Genomic DNA, 24,437 nt, shown 5'->3' with positions numbered 1-24,437 from the left:
GGGGAGCTGGGTTTCCCCAGGAGCTAAGCCACTCACTGAAGTCACAGCAGGAACTGGCAGGACAAGGACAAAGCCTCCAGGCTTTACCCAGGATTTTGCCTCAGCTCCTAGCAATCGTGTTCTCCCAGCACCCACCTCCTCCCACCCTTCCCTTCCAGCTCCCAGCAGGAGATCAAGAGGTGTGGCACCCACATGGTCAAGAGGAAGCCCCAGAATAGAGCCCCTGGGTGCTACCATCTGGGGTGGGTGACTCCAGAACCAGGCACAGGGTGGTCAGACGTAATCCCCCGTCAAGTGCCCTGGACCCAGCTTCTGGCACATCCAAGACAGAAACCATCTTTGCAACTCACTTTTATTGTTTCTTTATAAACTTCCTCTCACATGGAGGAATATATTGTTATAGTCATTAGCTTATCTCTTTTTTTTTTTTTAAACTCTATGCTAACAGCAATGGAGCCAAGAGGAGGAAAAACATAAGCTACAATAGAAAGGCACTTAGAACCTGTTAAAATACTGATATCCTGGAATGTGCAACAACAAACCGACAACAACAACACGTACACCAGCCCTCTCGAGCCTGGTCTATCACTGAGTCACATGCTGAGCTAATGTCACCTTCCAGTGCCCTGTTCCTCTGCTCCCTGGGCTCTGAGTCTCAAACCCCTCACCCCCCCAACCAGGGACTTAAAGGCCTAGGGCCCTTAACGGAGGTGGAGGTGCTGGGGTAGGGCCCAAATAAAGGAGACCAGCTCCTTCCTGCTTTGCTCACAGCCCCTTCGAGGGGCAGAACCAGCACTGCCAGGGTCCCTGTTAGGGTGGGCCGGGTCAGGGTGACCCCTCTGGGACAGAAGGGCAGTCCAGGAAAGCGTGGGGGTCAGCAGAGCTGCTCAAGAACAGCAGGGGAACCCTGGAACCACAGGGCTGCTAAGAACCCTACTGCTGTCCTGCAGCTGCCTTGTTCTATAGCCAGGGAAAGGGACGGCTTGCTCAGAGGCCAAAGACAGGGCAGGCCTAGGAGCCAGAGCTCCTGATGGCCAGGCTAACACCTCATAGACTGCACCAGACCAGCTGAGGGCACAGCAAGGGCCCAGGGTGGGGGAAGCAAATGCTGTGTCCTCAGGGCCTGGTGGGAGAGCCCCCTCCCGTGGGGATCGGGCAGTGGGCACATGGAGTGTCAGCATCCTTGACTTATCCTGACCCATGGGAGTAAAAGGAAAATACCTGTAGGATGGGCTCAGCTAGGAAAAGCCAAAGGAAATAGTATCACAAATCCCGGCTTCTTTCTCCAGCTTCCCCCTCCTGTGGCTATCCTTGGCTGCTTTACCATTCCCCAAGCCTAGGGCCTCAGTCCATGGCCTCTGGAAAGCTCCCATGCCCAGCACTGGCCTGGAGCCCTCCCTCACCCATGTGCTAGGTGTGATTTGGCACCCCCAGAATGAGAGCTACGTCCGAGCCTGGGGTCATCCCCAGCCTGCCTCCTGCCAGTGTGCAGGCTTCTGCGGCCCCTTGTGCAAAGGGACACTGCCCCAGACCAGGCCAGGCCTACCCCACCTGTTCCCTGAACCGGGTAGGCTCAAGGTCCTGGCATCTCCCTTCCTTATATTCCAGGGCTCCCCAAAAGGTACAGGGAAGAGGCCCAGTGGTAAAGGGACAGCTGAGTAGGTCAGCCGTCCCCTCACTTTGGAGAACATCGTCCAACCCAGAGAAGGGGCTAACCCTTGGCAATTGCTGGCTGCTTTGGATGGGTAGGTAGTGAGGGGCAGCGGGCAGAGCGGGCCTCCCTCTCCAAGCGGGAGGCACCTTGTCATTAAGGATAAGGTGGCTCTTCCTGTGGCTTTGCCAAGGCCTGCGTCTGTCTTGCTCTCCCTCTGGAGGGTGGGCCAGAGGGAAAGGGGTCCAGAGAGCTCCCAGAGCAGGGGCCTGGTGAGGCTAGGCAGGAGGGGTGGGCCCTTAGTCATGGGGCTCCTTGTCACAGCTCAACACATGAAGGGGTGTGGAGGGAACCCCATGCCAGTAGGGAGAGCAGATGCCACCCCACCTGCCCCCACTGCTGGGACGTGGCTGGCAGGTGGACGAAGCAGGGAGGGAAGGTGACCAGCCCAGGTTGGCCACTGGGTGAGGGAGGCACCAGGGTGGAGGACAGGATGGGGACTGAGGGCCAGAGTGAGTGGTGCCTGAGCACCCAGGAGCTCAGCTCTCCCTGGCCGGCAGGCAGTTCCTCCCTTGGGAGCCTGGGATACTAGCAATGACTTAGCACCAACCTTGCTGCCCAGCTTGTCTGGGGCTGGGGCTGCCAGTGGGACACAGCCAACCAGGCCCTGGAGGCAGGAGAACATTATTGCTATTTCGCAGAAGAGTTTCTGTTCGTCGGGGCAGGGCCAGGAGCTGCTGGTGGCTGTGGGCTGTGAACCAGGATAGGTTCAGTTCACCACGGCCGGTTTGAGCAGCACAGAGCCTGGCGGGATGACCACCCAGCCAGGGGCCAGTGCCTCTGGGCTGCTGGCTGCAGAGTTGACACCTGTGGACAGGTCCAGCACAGTGCCTGGCAGCAGGGGAAGTCCATCTGGGCTGGGCCGGGAGCGGCCACTCTCAGTCCTTTCCAGAGGGGTCTTGTGGCCCTCCATGCTCAGGGCCCTAGCTGGCACCGCCCCACGCCCCTTCTCCCCCTCAGCCTTGCCACCTGCAGAGCCAGCCAGGAGGGAGACCACAGGTAGGCCCAGTCCTCCAGCCCCAAAGGGCGAGGGCAGCAGTGGGTTCTTGGCCAGATTGAGGGGCAGGATGGGGCCCGGCAACCCAGGGCCCATGCCTGACCCACCCCCACTACCCCCACCATTGCCACAGGCCAGGGCACTGAGGTCAAGAGGACCAGGGGCCAGGGGCAGGGGCAGGCCAGGCAGGCCGGGGCCTCCGAAGAGGGCAGCTGGGTTGGGGATGATGATCTGGGCCCCACTGACATAGGGGCTGCCGTCTGGGGCAGGCAGCGGTGGTTTGGGGGGTGGGCGCAGTTGTAGAAGCTCTTGCTGCTCATGGGACACAAAGTGGCCGTGGGCCTTGATGTGCTTGCGCAGCGAGCTGGGGTCCGTGTAGCGCTTGTGGCAGCCAGGCATCTTGCAGTAGTAGGGCTTGTCCACGTAGTGGGTGCGTGTGTGCTTGAAGCGGTCGCTTGAGTTGGAGTAGCGCTTGTTACAGCCCTCATATGGGCAGACGTAGGGCTTCTCACCTGTGCGTGGAGGTGGGACTGGTGTGAGGGATCTCCCAGCTCAGTGTCCTGCCCCCACTCACCACCCACTTAGTAGCCCCCAGGCCTCTCACTCCAGACTAAAATCTCCTTGAACACAGACTGTCCGGTTTGGGGGACAGCATCCCCAACACCTGACACAAAATCTGGACCCAGGTCGGGGCACAGCTGCTGAGAAGCTGGCCTGGTAACCCCCAGAACCACCATGGCCTGACTGTGTGCCCTCGGCCTTACTGCTATGCTTCAAATTGTGGATTATAGTGACCACTTCAACATGCGAACCGATGAACCTGATCATCGACTTCCATAAAGCCCCTACTAGGGGCAAGCCCATAATGAACACTGTGTGAATGCCGACTGCCCTTTATGTGGCCCTTATTTGGCAAAATGGCTTCAGATTTACTAAACATCTGCTCCTGTACCTACCAGGCCAGAGCCACGTGAGACCATGGGCCTTTGAAGCATGGCCAGTCCAAATTGAGATGCACTATGAGTGTACAATACATACCAGATTCCCCAGATTTCGCATGAAATGGAGAATTTCAGTGTCTCATCGATATCTTTTTAATATTGAAATAACACTTCGGATATATTGGGTTCAAGAAAATGTGTGATTATAATTCATTTCATCTATTTCTTTGTACATCATGGGCCCAGTACACTTCTGCTATGCTACTCTGCTTTCTTTTCTTTGTTTTTTTTTTTTGTACTTTAATGCAACAATTAGGAAATTTAAAATCAGGCGTGTGGCTCTGTTGGCCAGTGCTGGCCCTACTGTGTGCTGAGGTATAGTGAGCAACGAAGCAGACACACCGGCTGCAGTCACAGGTGGCATTAGTCAGACGATCTTACAAACAATGCTGAGTATGACACAGGAAGGCCTGTCTGTGCTCCTATATATTGAAGGTCTGACCCACAGGAGAGGCTTCCCCAGCAAGTGGTACTCTAAAAGGGACTGGTGAACAATGGGACATGTTCTTCGTCTTTTGGAGGCCCATGGATGGCCGGGCACTCTGCCATGGCCAGCCTGCCTGGCCACCACCCTCCAGCCCACCTCTCACCTGTGTGTGACCGGTTGTGGATCTTTAGATTCTCCAGGCGAGAGAAGCTCTTACTGCAGGTGGGGCAGCGGTGTGGCTTCTCATTGGTGTGTGTACGGATGTGGATGAGCATCTTGTACCTGCTCCAGGGAGGGCACGGAGCACAGCTCAGCTCGCTGGACACCTGTGCCCCCTCCCTTCCAACCACTCTTGCCCTCTCTCACCTGGCATTGAAGCCTCGGCCGTGACGGGCACAGCCCTCCCAGTGGCAGCAGTACCCTGCATCCTTCTCAGGCTTGACGTGGTAGTCATTGACGTGATCCACCAAGTCTTGCAAGAGCTCGAAGAGCTGGTTACACTGCAGGGCCAGGGAGAGTTCTGAGCCCATGTGGGGCTGCCCACCGGGGAACCTGCCCCACTCTTCCTGGCCCCCACTCACCTTGGCCCAGCGACACACCAGCTGCTTCGGCAGGGGTAGCTCTGGTGAGAGGCACTTGTCCTTGGGGGGGGTGAGGAAGGAGGAAGCAGGAAGGTGCAGGGCCCCCCCAGAGCCCAGAGGCAGGAAGAACTGGAAGGAGCTGGGGACGCCATCCAGATAGCGCAGCGGCTGGAAATCCTGGCAGGAGAAGGCAACGGACAGAGCTCATCAGTGTCCCGTGGGGCAGGCAAGCCCGGACACCCTCTGTCTCCTGTAGCAGGTTGTGTCCTCCACAGGATATGTCCCAGTCCTAGCTCCCTGTACCCGTGCTTGTGATGTTATGCAGGAGTAGGATCTTTGCAGATGTGATCAGGTTAAGAGGAAGGCAGATTAGATTAGGGTGGGCCCTAAATCCAGTGACCAGTCTTCATAAGAAGAAGAGAGAGATTTGGACACAAACAACAGAGGGAAGAAGGCCATGTGATGACAGAGGCAGAGACTAGAGTGATATGGCTACAACAAGGCAAGGATTGCTTAAAGCTACCAGAAGCTGGAAGAGGCAAAGAAGGATTCCTCTTTATAGAGCCTCCAGAAGGAATCAACCCTGTCGACACCTTGATTTTGGACTTCAGCTTCCAGAATGGTGAGAGAATAACACCGTTCTGTTGTTTTAAGCCACCCATTTTGTGGTCCTTTGTGACAGTGGCCCAGTAAACCAATATGCCTTCTCTCTCCAGAACCCATACTCACTCCTTACCGGGGCCGTGGGCACTGTGGGCAGGTCCCCGTTGCCCTGACGTTCAGGGGACAGCGAGCTGCTACCATTGGGGGAATCCAGCCCAGAGGGCGGCGACAAGCTGAGGTCTACCAGAGGGGCTGCTGTAAAGCGTCCCTCTACCTTCTCGGGAAACTTGGGGTTCAGCAGGAAGCCTAAAAGAAAGGCACGGTTTAGATGTGCTGGAGACAGAAGTCCTGGTGAACCAGGCCCTCCCACCTCTGAATCCCCCACTAAGACCCCGGAAGCAGACCCCAGCCATGCCAGCTCCCCTGGAGCCCTGGGCATCTGAGCATCAATCTATACAACTGACAAATGTGACCTCTGCCATCATGAGCTCAGCCATTGGTTGACACGACAAGTGGGAAGTACTCATTTTACAGATGGAATGATCTAGTACACAAAGTAACTGACTAGGAACTTGAAGCCAGGGCCCTTAGCTTCCCAACACATTGGCAGATAGGGGCCTTTCTAACTTTCCTTGGGCCCCTTCTGCCTCAGAGCTCCTTTCTGTAAAATGAGAGGTTTGGGCTGGACTGCTTCCAGAGCCTTCCAGCTCAGACATGTCAGATCTGGTTTCCAGAGCACATGCCCTGAGCCCTAAGCATCCTGAGAAGCACTTGCTGGCCTTGGTCCCCAATCTTTACTGACCTGGCTGGCTGCCCACACTGCCTTAAAGCCCAGGAGTTGGGTCCTGAGGCCTTTCATTACTACATGTGAATCCCCACTTCCCTTTGCCAGCCGGCCATTCCGAATCCTCCCAGAGGCCTCCATTTGAATCCTGCCTCTGCTGCTTCAGCTTTATAAACTGGGAAGATCAGTTTCCTCCTCTCAGGGACAATGTCACCTCCAAAGATAAACTGCTGGGAGGATGAATGGCCAGAATATAGGGAACACTCTAAGCCTGAAGATGTGAGGGGCTGCGGTTATGTCATGGTGGACATACCTTGGACATTCTCCACCAGGGTCCAGAGACCACTGCCCTGCCTGGGTGCAGTACCTGAGGGTGGGGAGCCTGGGGAGCCCGGGGTGGGGCTGTCATCCACCAGGCCAAGCTCCCTGTGCAGAGCTCGGTGCCGGACCACACTCAGTGTCCTCTCCCGCTTTTCTCTTGCCGCCCGGAGCTTGGTGATGCTCAGCTTCAGGTCAAGCGGCTCGTCCAAGGAATGCATGGTGATGTGGGGCTGGGGTTGGAGGTGGCAGCAGATAGCAGGGAGCTCCCAAGCTGGTATTCAGGCAGGAACCTGGGGGAAGACAAGAGCTGTGCTGTAACACGGACTCCAGGCTCCTTTTGAGGTTGCACTCATTAAAGCCCACAGGAGAGGGAGGAGGGGGTATGCAGCAGTGGGAAGGCTGAGAGTCTCCTCAGGTAGGGAGACCCTCTGTGTGGCCTGGCTAGCAGGTATGAAGGGAGCCAATCACCTATGCAGAACTTCCACATCCACTTCCCACAAGTCTTGACTGGAAGGGAAAGCACAAAGAGTCCAAAATGAAACAGTTTTAGAGACAATGCTTCAGGTCACAGAGCTAGGAAATGGTTGAACTAACATATTGAAGGCCAGATCGTCCCCCATGGAAATAGCCAGCCAAGCTCCAAAGGTCACTTCTGACAGAGTGGCAAGTCATGCCTGGGACACATGCCTGGTTTGAGCCAGAAGACCCAAAACAAGGCCAGAGGAGCAATAAGTATCCTTCAAGGTGGCCATGAGTAGTCCTCAGCTACTGACCACCAAGCACCTGCTGTGCTGGGCTCCATGGGCAGCTGTGGTCACCTCTGAAGGAACAAGGCTGAGAGTTTGCTGGGCGAAGCTGAACAAAGCCTGGTCTCAAAGGGATGAGGGTGCAGACAGGTGACTGCCTCCCAGATGAGGTCAGGAGAGCTGACAACAGGCACAGGGAGCCAGAGGGCCCTGGGCCACCACCAGGGGGCACCCTGGGACTGTGGACCAGCCAGGCCAAGCAGGGGCAGGGTTGGAGGGAAGTGGACCAGCACTGTCTGGTGGTTCGTAAAATAATTACATATATCGTTTTTTGTTTTTTAACTGGTGATGAATTCTTTTATTATGAGCTCTCATTCTGGAATTTTCACCATTTTCTTAGAATGTCTCAATGGTGTAATTTTCTTCACATATAAACGACCCAAGAGCAAGGTCAACTTTTCATTCCAAATTCAAACTTTTCTTACAGCAGCAATCTTTTCACATGTGGCCACGGTGTTTCCTTGTGTTTGTTAATTGAGATGAATACACTCTGAAAACCTATCAGCTAAACAAGCCAACACTGACATACTCCTTGCCATTCACTGAATCCAGGTTTTCACAGTTTAATACAGACCATCCCTGTACTCACCATGTGGTAAAAGACTTTGTATATTTTGCCGGTGTGGCCCAGGTGCATGCAGAGCTGCCCAGAGTTCTCACCATGGAGCAGGACAGGGGAGAACAGCCTCCAGGTCCCCACTCATATTTTTTCTAAGCCAAGCCCCTCAACAACTTTAAACCCTGTTCTAAGCCCTGGCTCATCTGTCTTCCAGGACAAGCTCCCCTTCTGCCAAGATCCTCCAAGCACACAGAGAATACGGCAGTCCCTCTCCCTCACTTAAGACCCTCTGCTTCTGGGGACACATCCCAAGAACCTAGCACATGGCTAATATCAGAGTCTCTGAGCCCAGGGAGAAGGATGGTATTCAGAGCACCAGTGGCTGCACTTGGTCATGAGACCCAGGTCTGTGACTTGACTTGTCCCTGTTAAACTCATCAGGTGATCAGGTGAGAGTCCTTAGATCTATATGGATTTGCCACACACACACACACACACACACACCCTCCCTCCCTCCCCTGCCAGACATGCATGAACTAGGAGCTCCCAGCAGTGCAAGCAGGCTGGGATTACACTGCCACCCTGTCCTTCAGGAGCTCCAGACCCAGGCAGGCAGGTGAGTAGATGACAGTGATGGATGTACCTGGGCCCCCTTCACTCTTCCCCTGACTAGGGGAGGAGCTGCCCTCTGTCTGACCCACCCCCCAGTTATGTCTATCTGTCTGTCTGCTTGTCCCTCCACCTGTTTATTTTTAGACACAGGCCCAGTCAAACCTCCCTGAAGCTCCTCTGTGCTGGGAGCCTGGAAGGAGAGGAAGGAAGTAAATATTTATGCTGATTAAGAATTCAGGAGCCAGGAAGGGCTGGTGGCCTGGCCTGGTCCTTGGCCGGCCTAGGGACACAGACCTCCCCACAGCCTCCAGTCTCCACTCCCAACCCGACCTTCCAGAGAAGGGACCATGAAGGCAGAATAGTTTGGAAATAGAAATTCAAATTGACACTGACTCTCATGGCGACAGTGTAACATCCTTTGGCACCTGCTCCACTGTCCTCCCTCCAAGCCAGAGGCGGGGCAGGGAGGAGCCCTGGGCCCTCTTGTTCTGAAGACCTGCAGGAGATACTGCCTCCACCCAGAACCAGGGAGGGCCCCAAGAGGAGCCCTGTCTCCCAGGATGGGACTGGGCACCAGGCTCATGGAAGGAGGGGGGACTCCAGCACCTCACCCTAATCAGCATGCCCAGTCCAGAGACCCCACTCTACCCACCACTTCCTGACCCTGGGTTCTGCGCAGGGGTTCATTCTGATGGAAGCCATAGCCCAGCCCAGAAGGCCAACCTCCTCAATTCCTAGGAAAGAAGGAAGGAGCTGCCCCCCAAAGCCCACAGATTCAAGCACCCCAACCCCAGGCTGGCCACACCTTAAATTCCCTCCCAATGGCGACCCCACCCCAAGGGAAGATGCCTGTGACCCCACTCCTTGGCCAACATCGAAGTGTCCTCTTACACCCTTCAGCCACCAGCCAGTGGCCAGTTCTGGGTTGCTGCTCTGCTCTTTGTTCCTGGGCTGGATGAAGGAGGGCCAGTGAGAGCCAGGGTCACGTTCTCCGGAGGCCCAAGGGTCAACGGGGCCTGGAACCCTGGAACTTATGCTGTGATAACCAGCAGAGGCCAGCCGGCCATCACCGGATTTAACGCTCATGAAAGCCACAGAGTTGGGGGAGACAGAGACGCTCTGAAGGGCAGCTGTCTGGCTCTGAGGATGCAGGCAAGTTTCTTAACCAGTGGTGGGGCCCGCAGTGGGCGGAAGCCATGTGTCTTCTACACCCCAGTGCGGGCACCCAGCAGGCACTCCCTGGGTGCAATGCAGAGTCCCTTCTCCCGGGAGCCTAGATGCCGAACCCCCACCTCAGTTTCCCGCTGGCTCCGAGGTGATGCGACTCCGCCCTGCTGGCGCGGGGCTGTGGGATCCCCAAGCACTTGGGAAGGGCGGGGTGCCCGGCTGAGAGGCGGCGCCAAGGTGGTCGTGCTACCGCGCGCCCGCTCCGCGGCTCCAGCTACGAAAGGAACTAATTAGAGCAGAGGGCGCGCGGGAACGGCGAAGGGACCACCAGGGCGGCAGGGACGGGGCGGGGGTCACCCCGGGGTGGGCCGCGCTGGCCCTCAGGCTCGGCCCCCGCCCCACCGCACCCTCCCCGCGGGCCCGGCCGAGACAATGGCCGCTATTGTGCGCCGCCTGCCGCGGCGCAACCGGCCCCCAGCTGCAGTGCCAGCCGAGCCCCTCGCCCGCCTGGCCTACCTGGCAGCCCCGCCCACACCCAGCGGGCGGGGCGAACCCGACGCTTGGGTAAACTGAGGCCCAGAAAAGGCATAGTCTACCCCAGGGTTCTGTGGCTGGGGTGGAACGCATACCGAAAGCTGCTGCGCGGGGGTGGGGGGTGGGCATGGGAGGCGGAGTCGACATCCGTTAAACACCTACCGTATGCCAAGCACCGTCAGTCCATGAATTCACTGAACCCTCTAAAACCCCTACTCTGAGTAGATGCAGTCATTTCCCCTGTCATACAGATAGGGAAATTGAGACTTAAGGTCATCAGGCTAATAGGAGAGGCCTGGAATCTGCTCTAGATAAAGCTCCTCCTTCCCTGCTTGGGAACCAGCAGCGGGTTGGCCCGGAGCCTGTTGGGGTACCTGTGCGGACGAAGCGGCGGGGCTCAGTACACCCTTCCTGAGAAGTACTTAGGATCTCCTTGTCAGAAGTGGAGATAGGACAAGGCCCTCTGTAAAATGGGGGCTCTCCCTACCCACCCCACAGCAGCATGAAGCCAGGTGCTTGACCACCAGTGTACTAATTGTCAAGGTCAACATGAGGAACACCCCTTATTCCCAGAGTAGACCTTTGGTCAGCTGTGACCCATCCAGTCTAAGACTTAGGTACAAAGACCCAAGACACAACTCTGAAAAGCCCACGTGGATTTCTTGATATTGAATGGAAAGGGGAAACAAGACCCTGGCCCCTCCTGTACTCTGTGGGTACCCCTGTGTCTGGGGACTAGGATAATCACTGTCAAAACATTAGTCTTACAGATGGGGAAAGTGAGGCCCAGAGGGGGAAACCCTCATGCCAGCTTGCACAAGTGGATGGCAAGCCCTGGACTGGAAGCCATGGATGACTATTACACAATAGTACAGTCAGTTGTTGATGGTGGGGCAACACGCCAGCACCTGTTAAGGCAGATGCCGTTTCATTTCCATTTTACAGGTGCAAAAATTGAGGCTCAAAGAAATTAAGCGATCTGTCCAGGGTTACACAGCTTATCAGTGGCAGAGCTCAGTTTCAAACCCAGGTGAGTCCAGAAGGACCATTAGCTCCTTCTGTGCCCATAGATGTGAGAAGGGACAGGCAAAGGGGCTCTGGCTTGGCACCTACCCCAGCCCCCTGCCCAGGGGTTTGTGGGAGCTAAGTGCAAAGCCTAGAAGCGGCAGCAGGCAGTGAGTGGGTGCTGGAGAGGCCCACTGGGGAGGGCAGCCACAGGGAGGCTTGGAGGGCTGTAGGCAGATATGCTGCCAAAGCAAAGGGCCCCACAGCCCCGCATTCCTGGGAACCACTGTAGCTCTGCTCTGGCCAAGAGCTCCACCCTCCTCTGCAGCCCAGAGGCAGGGGCTAGGGGTAGGGGTAGGCCTCATCCTCTAGGGAACCCCTTCCTGACCAGACAGCAGAGTAGAGCTCCAAGTATGAGGTAAACCACCTGAGTCTCCAACGTAGTTCTGCTACTTCCTGCCCATGTGACTTAGGCCAAGTCAGCTCCAGGTTTTCATCTCTAAAATGGGATAATACAATAGCCTCCCCTACAGGGTTTGTGGAACAAATCAATGCAATGATGTACATCCAATGATTACTGTTTCCCATTAATATACAATATTCAGCACCTAGAATAGTGCTGAGTGCATAGTAGGTACTTAAACTTGTTGAATGAACTGTCACCATGGCGGAGTTCCCCAGGTTTTGGCCAATCTAGAGCTGTGAGGACAGCTGAGTATCCACAGACACTAGTCTCACCCTTATCTGAGAGCATGTGGGCTTTGGTTTAGTGTATAACTAAACGAGTATGTGCCCCTCAGAGAACCTCAGGCCTCTTCTGTCCTGTGGTTTGGTTACAACTGACCATAGTCACCTTCCAGAGCCTGACTGCACCAAAGAATGCTGGGAGGCCCTTGAGAGGCTCTAAGCAGCCCTGGAAGGAGTAGGCCTCCTCCCAGGACACAGGGGAGGGGCTTATTCAGTGAGGCCTGTGCCCAGAGGATCCCAGGAGAGAGGTCAGGGCAGGCAGCACTTCCTGGAAGAGTATGGGGTTTGCCTTCCCTGGGAACCACTTGCCTGCTGCCAGGCCCTTCCCTCATCCCCAGATGGGCGCTCAGCCAGCATGGGGATGGGGCATGGACTCCCCAGATCCTCTGAGAGGGAAGACCCCACCCTGGTGGGATTGTAAGCTCCCCCAAGTGACCCAGCCAGGTCAGCTGCTCTGTACTATGAGGGCCTCGAGAAAGGCCCCAGCTGGGCAGCACCTGCGCTGGGGTGTGTGTCAGAAGCTCACACTTGAGTGTGTTTAGAGCACTACCCAGAACCAAGCTGCCTGGTTCCAGTCCTCTGTGCCCCCGCCTCTGGCTGTGGGGCCTTAGATGGGTCCCTGTCATCCCTTCGGCATTAGTTTTCTCATCCATGACATAGGCGCCACAATAAAATGCCAGCTCACCGGGCAGGGTGGGAATTCGGAGCATCCTGTAGGGTGTGCTTGGCTTGGTGCCTGGCACATAGGAGGTGCCAGAAACTGGTAGCCCTGAGGATTCTTGTTCCCAATCCCGGGCTGGGGGTGCCCCACGCAGTAACTTGGCCTGCCAAGGTCACCCAAATAGTTTAGGCAGAACTAAAGCTGGAAGGCATGCAGCTGGCTCCCCCTACGCCCCTCAGCAGCCCTGGCTGCCCAGATGTACTTCTTTCCCCAATGCCAGTAGGGTGATACCAGGCTGGGAGCAGTAGCTCACACATAGGCCCTGGTCCATACATGCACATTCACACAAATGTGTGTGCCTATCCAGCTGCAGGGGCAAGCCTGGCATAGAGGCCTCCCCTCAGCCTGGTGGCTCTGGGCACCTTAGCGCGGCTCCCACCCCCTGCTGCCTGCCGGGCTGCAGCCACCTTTGCACAACTATGTCTGGTATTTTCCTGTCTGCCCAGCTTGGGGGGGAGGTGGTGTGTGGGGCTATGCGCACTGCCTGCACCTGGGCCTCAGCCAGAGGCAAGCCCGCCAAGCAGCCCCCACGCCCGCTTGCCTGCCCACCCGGCCGAGAGGGCTGGGAGGAAAGAGCTGGGCCCAGGCTGCCCAAATCCCTGGGAGGGGCCGGCACTGGGGAGCCAGACAGGGACACACACCCAGCAAGGCCTAGACATAGGCAGCCCAGGCCCCGCCAGGCAGCACCGCCACTCGCAGTGGGTGGCAAGACTGGGCACTCTGCCAGAGTTCTCTGGGGCCAGCAAAGGCATTGGTCAGTGTCCCACAGGACATGGATGGGCACCCACGGCACCCCCATACATACAGGTACATGCATATATGTCACACCTGTGCACACATAGGATATAGCAAATAACCAGTGTCAGTGTCGGGATCCAGGACTAAGGAGTCTCAGTTTATGGTAAGGAGCCAGGATGAGGCCTGGGGGCCACCCCTCCCACCACCCCAGGACAGATACCAGGTCCACTGAAAAGGACCTGCCAAGTCCCAGCAGGAGGGGAGGCGGGTAAGGCAGGCTCTGAACTTTGGCCCTTCCTTCTCTGCCTCATTTACCCCATCACTTGGTTATGCATTCCTACACCAGGCCCTCCGCTCAGTTCTGGGGGGCCCACAGATGAGTGAGAATGAAGAGCACCTAGACTTCAGTGGGGGAAACATAGGCAACAGAGAAACAATGTTAGGCGTGGGCTGTGCCTGCTGAGTGTGGGGGTCAGATCGAGTTGGCCATGAAGACGGGGTAAACCTTTGGTGCGGGGGGAACACTGGGTCCTAAGTTCTACAGGCTGCGCTGGCCAGCATGTCTCCCTCTCACTATTTCTATTCATTCTTACCACCCTGCCAATTAGGTACTAGCCTCCCATCTTCCAGAAGGGGACACGGAGCCTCAGAGAAGTTCAGTCACCTGCCAAGGTCACAGAGCTCTAAGTAACAGAGTTGGGATTCACCTCCAGGTCAAAAGGCCTAGGGCAGGCAGGGATATTTCTGGGACCAAGGCTGCAGAGGCCTGGAAGCGTGGCCCCCACTGATCCACAGTGAACCTGCCTATCATTCAGCAGAGGAGAAGGCCCAAGGAGTAAGCTGGGCCAGGACCTGGGGGGCACTGGGAAGCTTTGGAGTGCTCTTCACAGAAAGTGCCATCTTCCTTTCCAGCCCAGAGGCTTCTATCCCCAAGCTCTCTCCCTTGCATCTCTTTTCTCAAGATTCCCTGCCTCCCCCGAGCCTGTGGATCACCTCTTGGGTGCCAGCTCCTGCTTTACAATCTTCCACGCTGCTCTAATCTCCTCCAGCTGCCACTCCCCACTACCCTCTCCTTCAGCAAGTCTTTCCTGATTCACCTTCGCCAGCCTCAACCTCTTGTAGCTATACATGAGCTGTTCTTCCAGGTGTCTGATAGCTCAGCAGAGGACCTGGCTGTCCTCACACTACTGAGAGCAGCATCCCTCGCCTTGCAGTGTCCCTGTGCAACCTGCCACACTCACCTTGGGTCCAAGTCCTCACTAATACATCACTAGTGCCACAATGCTACCAGCGCTTGAGCATGCCCTGAGTGCCCAGCCCTGCGCAGTGTCATATGCACTGCCCCTAACCTTCAGCCCCGGGTACTCACCCCCTACAGCTGGCATTTGGAGCTTCTTTCCAAGAAGGGAGGCCTAGGGCAGGCAGGGATATCTCTGGGACCCCAGGAAGCTCTGAGCCTTCTGGGGGTGTTGAAGAGAAGGCCTCACGGAGAGGACTGCTGCCCCTTTCCCAAAGCCCCCACACAGCCCGCTCTTTCCACCAGAGTGAATTGGGCAGCAATGCAAAGTGGTGGGACTCAGTGCCAATAACTAGGCCTGCCCCAAGGTGATATGGGCCTGGTTCTGAGCCTTAGTTTCTCCATTTATGAAAGGAAGGGGCTAGCCTCAAATAGGACTAGAGCTGGAGTATCCTAACCATGCCCACAGCAGCACCGTCACACCAGCCCTTTGCTTTTCTCTGACACTTGGCACTCAGTGAATGTTTGCTGAGTGAATGAATCTACCTGTGGTACTACCAGCCAGGTAAGGTGGGCAGGTATGGAGGAGCTTGCAGCCCAAGGAAGGAAGTGGCATGCCCAAGGTCAAGGTGAATGGCAGGGCCTGGGCCATGACACAGATGGCTCCTCCTCCCCGTCTGGGGCAATGATGACCGTAGAGTGGACAGCATCACCCTGGTCAGTTGAGATGACCAGAAGCACCCAGTTCCCCCAGCTTCATCTCCTGCCACTCCCACCCAGCACTGGCACAGAGCCCAACCCAGAACAGCCAGGCAAGACCAGGACCAGCAGGGGCTCCGGCACGAACTCTGGACTCCACCCCATACCCTTCCTCCCAGCCACCCCTCCCTCCCCTGCTTGTCCACTCCAGGCAGCAAAGTAAGTCTAAAGCCAGGGGCAGCCTCCAAACCCAAAAGGAAACACCCACTGGGTAGGGCTCTGCCAGGCCTGGGCTGCTTCAGGCCCTTGGGGCCCAGGGTCTATAGGACCATGCAGCATGACCACTAGGTGTCCTGAGGTGATGCTGGGAACTTGCCCTGGAGGAGGGTAGTGCTGGCAGGCAGACAGCCAGCAGTACTGGGGTGGGGAGGTAGGGGACTTTAGAACAGGCAAAACAATGGAGGGCCCCACAGCCTTGGGGGAGGGGAACATCACAGCTGGGGTCAGTCAGCCTGGAAGTGTAGAGGTGGGGCCTGGGGGGCTCTGGACACCAGAGGGAGTGATGCAGGGGAGAAATGGCTTAGGGAGGCTGGGACTTGCCAGCCAGACCCAGGTGGACATGGGGGTAAGGGAGGGAGGCTTTCTCCAGATACAGCTGTCTCCCATGTCACGCCTGTGCAGTGAATGGGGGGGCAGGAGTGGAGCTGGGAGATTCTCAGGCTGAATGACATTTTAGGGGCCAGGGCTAGACAGCCCTAGGCTCCAGTCCCCCTCTGTCCTTCTCTGACCCCAAGTGACTCCAGGCTAAGCCCCAAAATCTCTGGGCCTCGGTTTTCCCCAACCAGCACTCACAGACAGGCTCCTTGCTCCCAGAGTCCCAGTAGAGAGCTGGTCTGTGAGCAAAATGGTGGGGACTCTTGGTCAGCCGGCAAGATTGTTTTCCTGGAGGCGCCCAGGGCTGACTCAGGCAGCTCAGCAGTCTCCTAGGGCCTCTGCAGGCTCTCCACCCGCCCTTGGCCAGAACTGGAGGAGGGGGCCAGAGGCAGGGTCTGAGTCCCCTCCCCAGGCAGCCATCTGCCAAGGTGGAAGTATGTGGGCACACACATGTCACATGCCCACACGGTGGGCCCTCCCTGTGGCATGTACTACCTGGCCTCCTGGGCAGTGCAGACAAAGGACCTGAGGAGGCCCCAGCCACCCCTCAGTCATGGCCTGGAAGATTCTCAGCCCCTTTCCATCCCCTGCCAGGGGCATCTGGAACAGATAGGAAGTCCTCCTCCATCAGAATCACTTCCCATCTCTGTGCCCTGCAGGCCCCTCCCAGCCTGGCCACCAGTAACTAGAACCCTCCATCCCATCTGGGAGGGGGATTGGGCATGGAAGGCCAGAGCTCCCCCACAAGAGGCCCAGAGCCAGGGCCTCTACCCTGCCCAGCCTGAGGGAGCTTGGAGAAACATCCTGGCCAGGACAATCAGACCTCTGGGGCTCCCTGGAGACTGGCTGTGTGGAGGCTCCCAGAGCTTTCCTGGATGGGTCCCAGAGCTGGAAGGGAAAGGAGGGCCAGGGACCCCTGCAGACCCGGGCCAGGCCTCACTTTCCTCCATGGAAGGGACTGGAGTGGCGGCCAGAAGGATCAGAGCAGGAAAAAAATGGATGCTTGGGACCCTGTGTGCACAGCTGCTGGGGCTAGGCTCCAGTTCCCCTTAGGAGCGGGGCGCCTTCTCGTCCCAGGCTAGGTAGGCAATTGGAGATCAGACACCCCCACCCCCAGCTATAACAGACCCCCAGGGAACTTGAGCCTCGATGCCCACTGGCCCTTTTCCATCTGAGCCTCAGTTTCCACACTCGTCTAATAAGAATCTCTCCCACAAGGTTCATGTGACAATTTCAAGTGACAGATGTCAACACTGCGAAATTCACCAGGCCATTGGAAGGCATTATATTGATTTTTTCAGAAAGTTGTTTTGAGGTGTTCCCCCCATGCTGCTCCATCCCTGACTCGCTTCACTCCCAACCCCTCCCTGGGGACCTAAGATGGAATTTTTATTAGTTGCAAAGACAATAAAGGTTTATAAGGCTATACGTGAGCCAGAGGAGAAACCTGGGTCACTCCAGGCTGTGCCCCTGCATGACACCCCCCCAGCAGGTGGCAGTTAGTTGCCCCAACCCTGGCTGATCAGCGAAGCACCAGAGGTCCTGGCTGACACCCTGCCTAGCCACACCTGAATTAGAATCCTCCAGGATGGGTGGGGCTGAGGCATCCACTTTGGAAACTACTGTTGGGACAGATGTGTCCCAAGGGCCTTGAAAAATCTGTAGTCCCCACACTCAGGGCTGGCATCAAGCTGGGACAAGGCTGGGTGTCCTGGCATTCTCAGAGAGGTGAACCCCTAGACACTTGTCTGGGCCTCAGCCCCTTTCTAGGGCTCTTTCACAGGCCCCGGGAGGGGAGGCAACTCTGGTAACGGGAGGGTTGGTATCTACATCTTTCTGGGCTGGCCCAAGAGATCCACTCACCAGCCAGCACCTCTGAAAAGGACACCTGTCTGGGTGAAGGAAAGACCACCTACTACCTTCCAGGGGTCACCCCTATGGCCTCAGTCATCTGTGAGAAATATACAATGACAATAATAACCCTGAATAAAGAAAGGTTTCTCCACAGAAAAGGCAGCTCCCTTCCCCCACAATTCCACCTAGCTCAGGCATCTCCACTGCAATCTGAATTTCCCACATGGGTGAGGGGCCTCTTCAGCCTGCCTCCCCTGGGACACTGGAGGGGAGCGCTGGGAGCAGCAGTCCTCCCTGCCCCACCCCCAGTATCAGGGGCCCACCCCAAATACTTCCCAAAGAGATCAACTGCAGGCCCCACTCCCCACATCTGGTCCTCTGGCCACAGCTGTTGCTACCCTCCCTCATCCTGGGACTGCCCCAAACGCTGCCCAGCACCCATGCCTGCCCCCTCACCTAAGAAGGAAATTGGGATTCCAGGCCAGTCTGGGAGATGGAAACCCACATGGGAAAATGTCAGGAAAATACATTCTTCCTTCTACACTGCAGCTCAGACCCTGGGAGGATTAGGTGGCAGAAGACACTCCCACTGCCTGGGGGCCAAGGCCAGGCCAGGGAGGAGGAGAGAGAGGGCCAAATGGTGGGGCTGAGAGAGGGGTCTAGGCCTCCTGACAGGTCCCAGGAGAAGCCCTGGAGAGCTTTGTCTCCTGTAGGCCGGTTCACCCTCTCACCCTCCATGGGCACTCCCAGCAAGGCGGGAGCCCAGGCAGAAGACATGGCTGTGGCTATCCATTTGAAGCTCAGCTTTCTAGAAACAACAAAGCTTTAGGGGGGACGTGGTTCACACGATTGTTTAAAATGAGGTTTTTGGATGTCTGTGGCATCCAGTTATTCATACTGGCTCCACCCACGGATAATTGAGAGTTGGCTTTTGTTGGCCTTACCCCCTCTGTCACCCCTCCTCCTAGTCTTCTCATGGACTCTGTGGTGCTCAGGAAGCTCACCTTGTCTGACCCCTTGGTTTGACAGATGAGGAAACTGAGACCCAGAAAGAGGAGGAGCCTGACCCAAGGACCCCTGGGAGTTGGTGGCCCAGCCAAGACTCAATTCCAGAACGTCAGACTTCTAGGAGGGGGCTTTTCCCACAACCCCCTCCAGGCTATGGCCCAGCTCCAGTGAATCCCCCAAAGCCACTGACCCAAAAGCAGTGGTGCCTGGAAGAGGAGTGACTCACTGTCTGGCTTCCTGGGGCACCCCCTCCCCATCAGTGAGGGAGGGACTGGCAGGTGCCCCTGTGTAGAGAGCCAGGAGCGGGGAGAGCCCCCCCAGGGGGCCTACCCCAGGGTCACTCAGGGGCCAAACAGCCCCAGCTGGAGGGATTTAACACCAAAGGTCAGAGGTCACAGACAGGGAAGGGAGGGCAGGCATGGGGGGGTCAGAGGGTCAGCACTAATGGCAGCTCCGGAAAGGAGGGGGAGGGGAAGGGGCTAACGAAAACAGGGCTGCTTTCAAGGGGTCCCCAACCCTGAGACTGCCTCCTGCTTGGCAGGCTGCAGACAGGACTAAGAAGAGCTGGGGGTGGGCTGTGAAATGGGCTGGGCTGAAGCTCAGAAAGGGGTATCCTGGGAGCGGCCCCCAGGTGCAGTCCCTCCCCCAGTGCAGGCCAGAGCCAGCTGGGAGGCCCAGCAGTGGCCCAGAGGGGAGAAGGAGGAGCAGAGGGGAAAGGCTCCGAGGTCATGGGGAGGGATGTGTGGGCTGGGCTGGAACAGCTGTGGCACTGTGGCACCGGTGTGGGGCTAAGGGAGGGCTGGATGGGTGGGCAGACTGAAGGGGCCAGTTTCCCCTTCTCTAAGCCTAGGGGCTGAGGAAGGCTCTTAAGGAGGCACTGGGGAGCAGAGCGTCTCTGGCTGTCTTCCCTAGCTGCCGGCTAAGCCCCACCTTCGCTCTAGGATGCCAGGACCAGGCATGTAGGACCCTCAGGATGGCTGCCTCCCAGGACTACAGCTCGGGCCCTGTCCCTGGTCCAGACGAAGAACCACGAGAACCCAGGCCTTGGCCAGGTCCTGGGCTGGCCTTGCTGCCCCTTCAGTGTCAAGCGTTCCCTTCAGAGCCAAGATCCTGGGCTGAGATGGCTGGGGGCCCAGGGCTCCTCCCAGGATCCCTTCCCGCTTCCCAGGCCCCAAGGCAGGGCTGGGTAGCTCCCTGCAACCATTGCTGCCCAGGGTGGCCAGGCCAGGCGGGCCCTCCTGGATGGCAGACGGGCAGCATGTTGCCCTGCTGTGGCCTGAGTACCCGGCTGGGCAGGGCAGTGTGCCAAGACCTCCAGGTGCCAGCCTGGATTCCAGCCCCATCCCAGGGGGCCAGCAAGGAAGCAGGGGGGTGCGGGCATATCCCTCCCTCTAGATGCACCTGCCTCATCCCCTCCCCTGTCCCCTCCCGGCCTTTCCTCAGGCAGGTTTGGTACCCCTGCCCTCCCCACTCTGCCAGGCCCTCTGCTTGCACCCAGACAGCAGGAGAGGAACAAGTGACGGACAGGACTCCAGCTCCCAGTCCAAACGCGGCAGCATCCCCGACCTGATCCCCAAAGAAGCCGCCCTCCCCCGCCCAAGGAAAGACCTGGTCTAATCAGGGGCAGCAGAAGGGAGATTTTCCGGGACAAGGGAAAAGACACCTTTCAGACCCCGTCCTAGAAACAACCCCAGCGCAGCCGTGGGAAGGGGAGGCTGCCCGGCTGCCCTAGACAACTTCATGCCCAGGCTCCGGAGGTCCCCTCTCACCCCGCAGCGCGCCCCCACCGCGGCCACCTAACTTCCACGCCGAAGTTTGCTCCCGCCCCGGGCCGGGCCGAGGCTCAGCCCGGCCTCGGGACAGAGGGAGGGCAGGAGGGAGGAGAAAGACAGAGACGGAGGGACGGGGCCGGGAAGCCGGCGAGGGAGGGAGCGCGCGAGCCAGCGAGGGAGCGAGCGTAGGGGCCCCAGCGAGGGCTCACAATGGCCCGGGGCGAGACGCGGGAGGGGGAGGCGACCCTCGAGCCCCGCAGCCCCCGCGCGACAGGCGGGTCCTCCAGCCCGGTCTCCGTCCCCACCGCACGACGCCCGGGGGCTTCCTACCTCGGCGGCGGGGGCGGTCGGGCTCCCGGCTGCGGGCTCCGGCGGTCGGGGGGCAGCGGGTAGAGAGCGGGGGAGGGGGTGGGGCAGGCGGGGGCCCGCATGAGGCCCACGGGCGAGAGTTCCCGGCACGGCCGCCCGGCGTCTGCAGACCAGCCCAGCGGGGAAGGCAGGTCGGGGTCAGTCAATGTCCTGGCAGAGGAGGAGGCGATGAGGCGGGAGAGGACGCAGGCCGCGGAGGAGGAGGCGACGGGGGCGCTTCCTCCTCCTTCCCCGTTGTGCCTCCAGCCTTCCAAACCCCTCTCGCCGCGGCGGCCCCAGGCCCGGGGCGCCAGCTGCCAGGCGGGGCGTGCGCGTCGGGGGGAGGGGGCGGCCGCGCGCCGGCGCTGGGCCGGGGGAGGGGCGGGCGGCGGGGATCAGCCACCGGGAGGGAGGAAAGGGGCGCCGGGCTGCGGCCGGCCAGTGCGCGTTGTCCTCGGCCCCATCCTCGGGTACCCCCCTGCGGCCCCGCCCCCGGCCCGAGGGCAGCGCTAGGACACGGCCCGGAGATGGCCCGGGGGTGGCGGGGGGGAGGGGCGTCCCGCCCTCGGGGAAGCCCGGGGAGGGGGCGGGCTGGCAGAAGACCGGAGGGAGGGCGTGTGGGCCCAGAGGAAAAGCCCCGAAGACCGGGAAGATGGAGGAGGGGGCGGGGGCCCCTTGCCGCTCTCCCGCGGGGTCACCTTGGCCAGGCCCCCCGCGGCCCTGGGCGGCGGGGAGGGCAACAGGAATGCCTCTCCGCAGGCCCAGATTTCTCCGCCCAGCCCAGTTCCAGGAACGCGCGGGCAGCGCCCGGCAGGCTGCGGCCCCGGCTCCCGACTCCGGGCGGCGCACGCTGGGGTTCGAGGCAGGGCTCAGCACCTCCCTCCCGTACGACGCCGAGCTGGTCCCTGCCTTGTCCTCGGACTCAGTTTCCCTCCCGGTGGAATAAGGACCAATGGGTGGCCCGGAGCAATCCGGACTTCTGTTCGGCCCCGTCTTGGTCCTAGCAGATGGGGCAACCTGTGTCCCCAGCCTGAACGCCGCGGGGTCCTTGATTGCGCCTGGTCCCTCAGCGCCCAGCGCAGGGCGGATTAGCAAGTGGAATGAACTGGATAGACGTGAGTGAGAAAGCCCCGCACCTGCACCCGCTAAGTTGTTTTTACCTCCTGATGTTGAACCCCGACTCGCATTGAGTGTGTTTTGTTTGAGCCAGTCTTCTCGCTGCTCTGTTGTCTAGTGTCAAACCTTGGTTCAAAAAGAGCCCTGCTGCTGCTGTTGGCCAATCGTGCCGCTACACAGTTGGCCTTGAGTAGTCCACCAAACAAAAAGCATCCTCTATAGGTGAGGCATCTACCTCCAGGCGTAATTCCGCCTTCATTCGCATATTTGATGGCGCGGCCAGAGCACACAGCATCCCCAGCGCCTGGCACAGTATTTGGCACATAATAGCTGCTCGTGAACTGTTACGCGGACACAATAGATGCTCATTATATTCTGGGAAATGGACACATAGTAGGTGCTCATGGCTGTTGCATGAATGGACACAGAATAGGTCTCATGACTGCTGCGTGAATAGACAGGAGAGGAGGTGCTCATGAACTGTTGGGTGATACATGAAAGGCCTGCACGCCCGGAAGGTGGCGATTTGGAGGTGACCCCACCCCCACCCCACCCGGTTTCCCCCGTGTGGATAATGTGGAGTGAGGCCAGGTTAAACATTAGCCATAAGATGGGCCCGGGGGCGGGGGAGGCGGGGGAAGGCCAGCTTCGCGACCTAGCGACTTCCAGGAGGGTGCTGTTAAGGGCCGACTTTCCGGGTCCACTGACCAACGGGTGCGTGGAGCGGGGCGGAGGTTGAGGGATGCAGAGCGCCCCCTCCCGGCGTCCAGGATCGCGGCGATTCAGACCAAAGCGCGGTCCTGCAGCCGGCGGCGTCAAAACGTCTGACCTCCGCCGGGCCCGGCTCCAGACCCGGGGAATCCAGGTGTATGAAAAAGGTACACAATTGAGTTAATTTTATATCTTCTAAAAATACTTACTGAATATTTGCAGGATGCCAGGCACTGTGCAACGCGGCGGACAAAGAGTGACGACCCCACCTGTCCTTACCCTGTGGGGCTTACAGTCCAGCAGGAACTGAATCCAGTGACCAGGGAAATCTAATCTTCGAGACATAAGGGGGACTTGACCATAAGGAACCTTCACCCTTGAGGGCTTTTCTCATCGTTTTCTACACTTGTTTTCATGGGCGAGCAGGTTGCTTGCTTGTGAGAAGTCTGACTTGGTATTCTCATGTTGGGATGATGAATAGTATCTCCTTTCTGAGGTTGTTGTGAAAATTAAATGAGTTACATTCACAGTATGTATTAAGGATCACTACCACCAAGTGTCAAGCCTGACCGAAGGCTTGTCAATTCCAGGACTCAGCTGGTATCCCCTTAGCTGCAAATAAGCCCTTAAATTTGGCTCCTGCAAATCCAACAAGAGTGAAGAACTCTATAATCTTGGTGGAGTTGACTCAACCGGAAACCCCCAATTCTCAGCCAGACCAGTTCTTTCTATGCACCAGATACTTTACTTTCATTATATTCACAACAACCCTGAGAGTGGGGCCTATTATTATTGTTTTACAGAGGAGGAAACTGAGGCACAAACAAATTAAGTATCTTGGTCAAGTTCTTAGAAGCTCGTAAGAGGCATAATCCAGAGTGCTATCTCAGTCAGTTTGATTCCAAAGTTTGTGTTATAACCTGTTACATCAGTGGGGCATCAGATAACTGGCAGGGTGGGGTTGCGGGACATGCAAGAGGGCCAGGCTCTGAGAGAGTTTCTGAGGATTGACTTTTCCAGAAGAAGCACCTGCTATAGCAGTCAGGCCAATCTGGCTTCCTTCTTCTTAGTAAAAAATGGGTGAAGAGGGATGTCCTCTTCCTCCACCATCATGCTGAGTTTTATCCCTCCAGAGTCCTTACTCTGAGCACTCATTCTTTGCTGCCCGCTCCCTCTCACATGTTATGGACTGTCTCCCCTATTAGACCCTAAATTCCCCCAAGGAATAGGACACAAGGGCATCGTTTGCTTTGTCACTCCCTTCGCGGAGTTCTGCCCAGGACCTGGAATATAGTATATACTTCATAAAAAGTTATGAACCGAATGTGTTCTCCCAAAGTTCATAGGTGGAAGTCCTAACCCCAGTGTAACTATTTGCATGTGGAGCCTTTAGGAGGTAATTAGGTTTAAGTGAGGTAATGAAGGTAGGGTACCCAAGATGAGATCGGTGCCCTTACAAGAAGAGAAATAAAATCTCTCTCTCCCGCTCTCACTCTCGCTCTGCCATATTGAGGACACAGCAAGAAGGTGGCCATTTGCAAGGAGGGAAGAGAGCCCTCACCAGAAATTGAATCTGCCAGCACTTTGATCTTGGCTTTCCCAGCCTCCAGAACTGTGAGAGGTAAATGTGTGTTGTTTAATCTTCCTAGTCTATGGTATTCTGTTAAAGCAGCTTGAACTAAGAAAATTACTGATAGATATATTTTGAGGACTGACTCTTGCTG

The 24,437-nt window shown here is 57.6% G+C and overlaps 1 protein-coding gene across 4 annotated transcripts; it reads right to left on the bottom strand.

The window, feature by feature from the left end:
- Window positions 1-335: 335 nt before the first annotated feature.
- Window positions 336-20,943, bottom strand: GLIS2 (GLIS family zinc finger 2). Of its 4 annotated transcripts, none has more exons than XM_039885209.1 (7): window positions 20,869-20,943; window positions 6,418-6,715; window positions 5,454-5,626; window positions 4,718-4,894; window positions 4,503-4,636; window positions 4,300-4,421; window positions 336-3,220 (listed from the first exon to the last, which is right to left on the bottom strand). In XM_039885209.1, exons 2-7 carry the CDS (start codon window positions 6,641-6,643, stop codon window positions 2,421-2,423), a joined length of 1,632 nt encoding a protein of 543 aa, XP_039741143.1. In that variant the 5' UTR covers window positions 6,644-6,715; window positions 20,869-20,943; the 3' UTR covers window positions 336-2,420. The 4 variants fall into 4 exon arrangements, with proteins under 4 accessions (XP_039741143.1, XP_039741144.1, XP_039741145.1 ...); XM_039885210.1 differs by having other exon boundaries at window positions 4,300-4,418; XM_039885211.1 differs by having other exon boundaries at window positions 6,472-6,715.
- Window positions 20,944-24,437: the final 3,494 nt, after the last annotated feature.

The sequence above is a fragment of the Pteropus medius genome, unplaced genomic scaffold (assembly GCF_902729225.1).
Source record: "Pteropus medius unplaced genomic scaffold, Ma_sr-lr_union100, whole genome shotgun sequence".
In the NCBI taxonomy this organism is placed as follows: domain Eukaryota; kingdom Metazoa; phylum Chordata; class Mammalia; order Chiroptera; family Pteropodidae; genus Pteropus; species Pteropus medius.
The sequence above is the reverse complement of the archived record's forward strand: the minus strand, read 5'-3'. Positions and strand labels throughout refer to the sequence as shown.